At 39.9% G+C, this 9,575-nt stretch overlaps 1 protein-coding gene across 1 annotated transcript; it reads right to left on the bottom strand.

Annotated features, from left to right (window-relative positions):
* Positions 1–417: 417 nt before the first annotated feature.
* On the bottom strand, positions 418–9,364 carry LOC113760175. Its single transcript, XM_027302744.1, has 7 exons — positions 9,276–9,364; positions 9,126–9,194; positions 8,795–8,974; positions 3,415–7,198; positions 2,472–2,674; positions 2,270–2,390; positions 418–1,026 (listed from the first exon to the last, which is right to left on the bottom strand). The coding sequence occupies exons 1-7, from the start codon at positions 9,362–9,364 to the stop codon at positions 418–420; spliced, it is 5,055 nt and encodes a 1,684-aa protein (XP_027158545.1).
* Positions 9,365–9,575: the final 211 nt, after the last annotated feature.

Raw genomic sequence — 9,575 nt, 5'->3', positions numbered from 1 at the left:
TTATAGCCAATTTAATCCTTAAACTTATATTTCGATTCCAATCAAGGAGCTTAGCGGTGGCGCCACCGCATAATTTCCATCAGCTCAACCCAAAAGGGGTATTTTAGGAACTTCCATTCTGCAGCCTTAACCAAAATTAACCGAAACCAGTCTTATGAAAAATACCCACCCAAAACCCAAAATGAAAACAAAAATGACCTGTTAATGTAGATTACTCAAAACAAATTGAGTTTGTTTGGATGGAGAGAATTTGGAAAAAAAAAACGTTGCTTTCTTCGGCTTCTTCTTACAAGCAGTTTATCTCACTTTTAGTACTCACAGCCTCTTTCTTTTTCAAATGCCTCTTTCTTTTACTTTTAGTACTCAAAAAATGACCTTACCGATGCCAAATGCCTTTTTCAACTAAACCGACAAAAGCTACTTGAAATTTGCCAGCAACTTCTGCTGCTTTTTCTGAAATTTGCGGACAATCGGGTAGGGACCAGGTCTAGCTCTCTCTTTTATCGCAATAATTGCCTCCTTAATCATCTGAAAATCGGCCATGGATGAAAATTGAAAATCGCCATTGCTGAAATTGAAGACCGAAATTTGGATCAGATTCAATAGCGACCTTGTTGCGACCAAATTTGACATGGAGGAGATGGGTGGAAGTGCTGGAGAGGGAGAGGAAGATGGAGGAGGGGGGTAGAGTGGGAAGAGGGAGGTAGAGAGGTTGCGGTTGTGGGAGAGTGCGGCAGTGGAGGTTGGGAGGGGAGTGATGGTGAAGGAGGGGATGTTGGGTTGGGTGTCGGGAAGGTGGTGGAAGAAGGAGACATGGTGGTGTTGGTTTGGAGATGCAGGAATTTGTGGAGCAGAGGAGAGCGGCATTGGAAAAGTATTTGAGGAGGTTGGCCAAGCATCCGGCCATTCGGATGAGTGAAGAGTTGAGGTTGTTTCTGGAGTCGCAAGGAAAGCTGCCGCTGCCGAAGCAGTTGTTTGGCGCGGAGGTTGTTGCCGGAGTGGTGGATGTGAATGAGGTGGCCTAGCCTGCAAAAGGTGGGAAGGATTTGCTGAAGCTTTTCAAGGAGGATTGAACCTTTTTTTTAATTTTGGTTAAGGCTCTAGAATGGAAGTTCCTAAAATACCCCTTTTGGGTTGCTCGATTGGGAAGCTGATGGAAATTATGCGGTGGCGCCGCCGCTAAGCTCCTTGATTGGAATCGAAATATAAGTTTAGGGATTAAATTGGCTATAAATAATGTATAGGTACTAAATCGACAATAAAAAAAAGGTTAGGGACTAAATTGGCGATTTTCCCTAATTTTTTTGTGGTATGATCCACCCATGCCTCAAAAGATGCAGAATGTAATGGCTTAATTGTTGAGGGACCTCAGAAGTGTTGGGGGAGAAAATGCAAAATTGAAGATTGAGATCAGGAAATTGAGAACAAAAGTGAAACTATTGACATTGGCATGTGTTTTTTTTTTTTTTTGTTGCTGCATTTTAATTACTGGTGTGCTTGTTGGCAATGGAAAACAGAGGCACGATGTGTTGGAGCTAAAGATGATGCACTAGATTTGGACATTTTCTGGATCTTTTGGATATCTGGACGCCAATATGTTTTGGATTTGTAAAAGTTTGGAGGAGAAAGATGCTAAAATTTTATGGATTTGTAAAAGTTGAGGAGAAAGGTGTATCATTGTAAACTTGAATGTTGGATATGAAAGATAAGCAGCCAAGTTCATGAGCTTTTTTTGTTTTTGGTCATTGTTTTGGTAACTATAAACTTGTGAAAGATCTGCTAAAAAATTGACAGAATTTTGCCTGTTTATGGACATTTTCACTTGGCATCAATTTAGCAAAGTAGCTAACACATTCACTAAACAAACTTGTAAAAGATCTCCCAAAATTTCGATAGAATTTTGCTTGTTTATGGACACTTCCAATCAGCACCAATTCAGCAAAACAGCTAAAATATTCACGAAATATATAATGACTACATTTGCATTTGAATAACATAGTCAGAGTTACATAGAAGCTATTTAGAAGACAACCAGCAATGTGTCTATACATGCCATATCATCCAAAACTAAGTGATCCAAAATTAAGTGATCCATGCCATATCATTCAAAAACTAAGTGACCACTAGTCTAGCTAGTAAACTGTTACATGTGCTAACAAAAAATGACAAGGAGATTTAACTTCATAACACCAAGTCATCCAAAACTAAATACAGTAGCAAAAAATATGATTGGCATCAAAACTATTTCAAGCCCAAAACAGATTTTTACACATTTAGCAGCAGCTAAGTGACTATCTTCAACTTTATCAATTGCTGTCCGTGAAGTTATCTGGCTCATCCAATAGCCAAGAATGGGCTTTTCCCTTGCATCTAAAATCACTGAATTGAAACTTTCACATAAATTAATGAGAAGAATGTTACATACAGCTATGGTCCAGAAATCTGACCTTGACCAATGGCGAAATAATCACCATTCGTGTGCCCTTTCATCATATTGCTTCAAGGTGTCCATTTCAGTTTCAAATTTATTCTCATATGTCGACCTTGCACAACCGCAAAACAGGCCCTTTATTGTTTCACTGGGATGATGTTTCTTGAAGTTATTGCGTAGATGTCTAACACAATACCTATGTTCCACATTTGGAAGAATATCATGCATGGCTAAACCCAATCCCTGCCATGAATAAATGCGATCAATTAAGCAGTCATAAAATAATAGACAAACCAGCAAATTAGAAAACTTTTCTAGTCTAAAATCACTACCTTTTTTGGGTCACTAATAAATGTCCATCTCACTTATCATCATAGGATCACAAATGCATTTAGATCATAGGGACAGACAATTTAATCAAAGTAGTTCGTATTAATCAATCAAATCACTTTATGATTCATTTGTCTCCAACTTAATTTTTGAGATCTCCGGTCCCTAGTCCCTAGGTGATCGTATGTATCCTCATAAGTGATTTTTAACATATAATGGGATTTTGCCTTATCACCCTCGATGTATATCATATTTTTTACTCAAGTTTGAGATTTATTTTTAACACAAATAAAACAGCAAAAATATGATATTGTTGATATTTTTGTTTCCCAACTCTCTTATTGGTCCAAATATATTGAACCATTCGTTTGAGAGAAAATTTCCATCCATTTATTACTGCCAGATAATATAGGCATATATTTGCTCACCTCAAGTAAAGCCACACCATTTTCCATTAACTTCTCAATGGCTAGTAGCCTAGTAATTGACTTTTTTTTTTTTTTAACAACTTTTTATTTTATTGATGAGAGAAAATTACAAAGCATAAATTCGTGTTACATACGTCTTATTTTCCGAATTGACGGTAAACCTAATTTGTCAAGGCGAATTGCCCCACGAACTTCCCTTGGGAACATAGTAAAGCTGTCATATACCTTGACCTTTTGATGTGGGTGAGAAACGCCCACATTAGACAACGCATCAGCAACTGTGTTAGCCTCTCGGTAGCAGTGTGAAAAATGAATAGGTTCCTGCAGGAGCTTCCAAATCTGCCTGATCTCCCTTCGAATCTGCCACGGACATTGAGTGCTTCGTTGAATGATCCCAACTAAGAGCAGCGAATCTGATTGCACACTTATATTTTCGAATCCCCTATGTTTACACGTTTGAAGACCGATAAGGAGAGCCCAAGCTTCTGCACGGAGAGATGTAGTTTCTCCAAAATAAGCCGAAAAGGCAATCAGTGGTGAACCAGTTGGATCCCGAAGAACTCCTCCACCTCCACCCACTCCTGGATTACCCTTAGAACATCCATCCGTATTAAGTATGAGCCGTCCTATCTCCTTTGTCTCCCATCGAACAAATTTGTATGCAACCGTACCGACAGACACATTCGATCGATCATACAAATGACAAAAAGATTGGAATCGAAAAATTTGTTTGAAGTGGATTCCCACGATGGACTGAATTTCCGAGAAAATGAGATGACAAATAACAGACGATCGCATCTGGACACCCTCAAACATTGCTTTATTCCTTGCCTTCCAAATCTGCCAGCAAACTATATTAGGTAGAATGCGGTCAATAAGCTGTCGTGTCTCAGTATCATGTAACCGCAACCACCACCCTACTATGCAGGACCGTAGAGAAGACCCTGAACAGCTAAATCCACATAAACCTCGAAAATAGTTCCAAACTTCCGATGCTATTTGTCCATTGGCAAATAAATGCTCGATAGACTCTGCAGATGCCGAAGAACAACACAAGCACTTTGACGGTAAATGAAAACCAAGTTTACATAACCTATCTGGTAGCGGTAGTCTTCCTAGAAATAGTCGCAACATGAAGAACGAGACTTTCCAAGGAATCCGAGGATGCCAAATCGAAGCAAAAACCATCGACTTGTTGCGGGCCTGCCTGATGTCTTCGAAAGCCGATTGTAGAGAGAATCTACCAGATGTGGTGGGCATCCAAATGACTTCAACTTCACTCCCTTCTTCCGGTGGTATGTGTTTCACAATGGAGGCCATTTTCTCCTTTGGTATTGTAAGACCTAAGGAATTCAAATCCCAGTGACCATTGATGACGAAATTGCGGAAAGTCAAATTTGGGATAACTTGTGCTTGTAGGAACAACGCACCACTTCCCAACCAGTTGTCGTACCAAAAGTGACACGACCCGTCCCATAACATTGAGAGCTCCACTTGTCGACTGACGTTGACCATCCTCCGCCAGATTGCCGAGTCCGTTGATTTGAGTTCTACCTGACAAGGATGGAGGCTTTTGCAATACTTTGCTTTCAAGAACATTGCCCACAACGATGATCCTGTTCGGAAATTCCACCAAAGCTTGCATGAAAAAGCTTTGTATACGTCCCATAGTCTCCGAAATCCAACTCCTCCCTCATCAACTGGATAACACAAATGAGACCATCGTATCCAATGGTACTTCGAGTCCGCGGGTGAGGACCCCCACAGGAAGGCTGAGCAGGTCTTTTCTATAGTTTTGAACAACTTACCCGGGAGCACTGCAGCCGACATCAAATGCAATGGCATTGATGCCAACACATGTTTGATTAGAACTATTTTGCCTCCAAAGGAAAGTAATCTTGATTTCCACGACAAAATCCTCCCTAGAATAGACTGACAAACTTCTCCAAAGTATGATGATTTACATCTTCCAAAGTATAGCGGGAACCCTAAATAACGTATCGGAAATGAGTGGCAGGTAAACTTGGTGATACGTTCAATTTGCCTTCTTCTCGCCAGTGGCATCGATGGATGTACCAAGTAGCAGCTTTTTTGCACATTTATCAGCTGCCCCGAACACCTTTGATATGCCTCTAACACCTGCATAATAGCCTTCAGAGAAAAGGAAGAGCCATTTGCAAATATGAGAACATCATCCGCGAACGCCAAATGAGTTATAGAAGGACACCCATAAGGAACTTTGAATCCCACGAAGCCCGACTGCATGATGAGATTGTTTAATCCTCTAGACAACACCTCGGCCCCGATAATGAATAATGCAGGTGATAATGGGTCACCTTGACGAAGCCCTCTCGAAGATTTAAAGAAACCGTAGGAGGAGCCATTTATAATGATTGAGAACCAGACATTAGAAAGCAATCGCCATACTAGGTCAATAAATATTTCCCCGAATCCAAACTTCCTCAGAACATTAATAATATGACCCCATGACACCCGGTCATACGCCTTGGACATGTCGAGTTTTATTAAAACATTCCCACCTCTATTCTTTTTTCCCATACTCGATACCACCTCTTGAGCTAGGAGAAAATTTTCAGTTATATTGCGGCCCTTCACAAAACCTGTCTGCTGGGGGGAAATTATTTTTGGCAATAAAACAGCCACCCTGTCCGCCAAAATTCGGGATAATAATTTATTGAAAAAATTACATAGACTGATGGGCCTAAAATGAGAAAATTCCTGAGGATTTGGCTTCTTTGGAATTAGAACGATTGAAGTAGAGGTGATGAAACGGGGCAAATCCGCCCCACAGAAAAAACTGAGTACCGCATTGTAGACATCTTGGCCGATCACCTCCCAAGCAAATGTAAAAAATTTTCCTGTGAAACCATCTGGACCAGCAGCACTTTCTCCATCCATTAACTTGACGACTTCGTACACTTCCTTGATCGTAGGCACTGCTTCCAGCCTCTTATTATCCTCTCCCGAAATCATCGACGGAATTAGGTGTAGCATATCAGAAGATGACTCCAAAGAACCTGTGAAGAGATTATTGAAATATTCTGTTGCCTCAGTTGATATATCATCATCCGTGTCTACCCAAACGCCGTTGGATTTTTTTATACGGTGTATCATTCCTTGAACACGTCTCTGCCTTACTACCGCATGAAAGTACCTTGAATTTCTATCTCCATGACGAAGCCATTTAACCCTTGCCTTTTGCCTCCAAAATTGCTCTTCAATTGACATTGCATGCCGAAACTCTGCCTGTGCCTTATTGAGTTCAATCTGACACTCTTCTGAATAGTCTTGATCCGCAACCTCCTCTGCTCTATGGACCGCCATTTCCGCATAACGAACAGCATCAATAACATTCCCAAAGTGTTGCTTGTTCCATGTTTGAATAGCCCTTCTCGTGGCCAATAATTTGGAGCATAAAACGCGCAATGGAGATCCCTCTACATCTTGATTCCAAGCCTGGCGAATCACCTCCAGGAATTGTGGTTTTGTAGTCCAGACATTTAAGAAGCGGAATGGCCGAGGTTTAATATCCGATCGGGTCGCAAACGTAATCTTCAATGGTGCATGATCCGAGGGATGTCTTGCCAAGTGAAGCACAGAGATTTTGTTAGAGAGATCCAAGAAAGATCCATTGATTAAAAATCTGTCCAACCTTTTTGAAATTCGAGCTCTACCCCGCCGATTATTAGACCATGTAAAACTAGCTCCTGAGAAGCCTAAATCGAAGACCTCAGCCTCCTCCATGAAAGACATGAAATCCGCCCCCTCAGCTATGGCAAATGGACGGCCTCCCCGTTTTTCATGAGGTGCCAAAATTACGTTAAAATCACCCCCAATGCACCAAGGTAGTAAACTAGGCTTATCATGTAATAATGAACACCATAAATCTTTGCGCTCCTCCACTGAACACTTTGCATGAACAAAGGACATGACAAATTTACTAGGAAGCAATGGACTTTGAATATCTAGAGAAATATGCTGATCCGAACTACCAACGATAGAGCAAACAAAAGGACTACTGTAGAATATCCAAATATCACTTGAGCAATTAACAAACACATAATCAAAGAGTAGACGTAAGCGAATGGACTCAATTTTAGATACGTCTAGTTTTGGCTCACAAATGACAACAAATTGAGGGTGATGTATCCGTATTAATTTAATCAATCTTCTTAGATTAGGAAGTTTAGCTACCCCTCTAATATTCCAAAATAATCCATTAATCATGAGAAAGAACCTGGCGATTATCACAATTCTAATGGATTTTTTACTACTGCAAAAATACCAAACAAAGTGTTCCAAAACCTTTGCATTAGGCATCATTTATTGGTCACCACTAATCTACATACTTAAAACAAGGAATAAGAAACTCATAATATAATTTTCAATAGAATCTCACGATCAAATTTCAAAGTCTGTACCAAAATGGTTAAAGTAAAAGCATATAGCATTTAAAAGCAACGCTCTGTATTACCCATTGGAATTAGACACCCCCACTATTTATCATAGCCGATCGAAACTAAGTGGCTAGCTAGAGAACTATTCAGTAGCTTTAAACTGTCACAAAAAGTTAACAACCTCCCAAGTTTAACCTTTTTTCAACAAACTAGAAAGAATTATAAAATAGTACTCACTAATTTATGGCTGAAAACAGAGGTAAGAATCACAATTTTAGACAAAGGTACTTTGAGCAAAATCATTGGGAGTATATACTACCACCAAGCAATCTAGTAGAAGATGGAATTTATACTCATAACCAATAAAGTACCATACATTAGCATAAATAATATATTAACATCTTTTATAATCACATAGTTAAAGCATAGCAAAGCATTGACAAATGATTCATTCAATTCCGTAGATATTATTTACATATTCATCTACAAAATATTTCAAATTACACAAGGATTATATCATACAAAATATCCTCAACATGTCATGGTCATGCACTCAATTGAAGAAATTAGTATAGAATGTAACCAACGTTATCATGCAATTACATACCCCCACTTTTTCAAACAATTATGCATTCAAGACTATTCACGAAGTTCATGCATTAAGATTGTGTGGAAATAGTGTTCCAGGTACTCTAAACGATATACACTCAGAGTCATATCTAAGCGTAAGAGCCATCTTAATGCGCACAAATCACACATTAACTGCAACAAGAAACTTGACTTTTTGAAATCTAACATATTCAACAACTAAATAGTTGCAAAGTCTTTTATATATTTTGAGACCATCATTGTTAAAGATGAGGCTGTCTACAAACTTGGAAATTTAACTTGACTCCAAGTTATACATGCATTGTGTTTAGTTATCTCGACTGGAGTTGAATTCAAGTTAATGGCCCACTAGTTTATAATTTTTAAACTATAATGTCATAAGACTTGTACTTTTGTAGAGCAATTATTATTTTTTTTGGCAATCGCATTGAAAACCGAAACCAAGAAAATACTCATAAACAAGTCTAATAACATAACTTTAGGTATTTCAAGACTATGAGATGATACACATTTAAGAAATGAATTTTTTTTTTTTTCAAAAACTCTCGGACTTTTATTCAATTAAAAAGGAGTGTTACACATTGGAATTCCGGCGCAAAGGCCTACATCTGCGGAAGGAGGGAAAAGCCAATCTGTCTAAACGATAAGCACCCCTGGCTAAAAATGGGAGGCCCGCGAAGGTGTCATACACACAAATCCTCTTATCGATATGGGCACGGCCCACATTAGACAGCACATCCTCCACCGTATTAGCTTCCCTGTAGCAGTGCACAACCTAAACCCCTCTACGAGCTTGATGTAAAATCTTCGCCACCTCCCCATCGATGGACCAAGGACAACGGGACTCTTGCCAGAGAGTTCGTACTAGCATCAACGAATCTGATTCAACAATTAGATTCTCTAAAAAACCTCGTTGCACACATAACTACAGCCCAAGTAGCAAAGCCTTGGCCTCCGCCTGTAAGCTGGTACATTGCCCTAAGAATCCCAAGAACGCAAATAGCAATCTACCCTCAGAGTTCCGAAGGATCCCACCTCCACCACTCACCCCAGGGTTACCTTTCGAGCATCCGTCTATGTTCATCTTGACAAACCGAGATGGAGGAGAGTACCAACGGATCAACTTCATTCGGAAGACAACAGGCCATTGCTCCACCCGTCGAAGAACGTAGGCCAATCCCACACCTACTGCAACTCCATGAATTCCAGGCCATAGGCATCCTTAAGATCCCGGAAAACAGCCCGACAAACAATAACCGGGTTCATCCCCATCCCTTGGAATCGCGCCTTATTCCTAGCCTTCCAGATGTGCCAGCAGATAAGACTAGGCAAGAGCCGGAAGATGAATTTGAGCCTCTC

Source organism: Coffea eugenioides, chromosome 2, assembly GCF_003713205.1.
Source record: "Coffea eugenioides isolate CCC68of chromosome 2, Ceug_1.0, whole genome shotgun sequence".
In the NCBI taxonomy this organism is placed as follows: Eukaryota; Viridiplantae; Streptophyta; class Magnoliopsida; order Gentianales; family Rubiaceae; genus Coffea; species Coffea eugenioides.
This window is presented reverse-complemented; position numbering and strand designations above follow the sequence as displayed.

Excerpts from the sequence above, each read along its gene's own strand:
- LOC113760175 (XM_027302744.1), bottom strand. The coding sequence starts at position 9,364 with ATGGCCTGTTGTCTTCCGAATGAAGTTGATCCGTTGGTACTCTCCTCC. Across the intron at positions 7,199-8,794 it reads TTGCGCCGGAATTCCAATGT|TTCGGATCAGCATATTTCTC; the intron begins GTAACACTCCTT and ends TATCGTTGGTAG. Across the intron at positions 2,391-2,471 it reads GATGAAAGGGCACACGAATG|TTTCAATTCAGTGATTTTAG; the intron begins GTGATTATTTCG and ends TTTATGTGAAAG.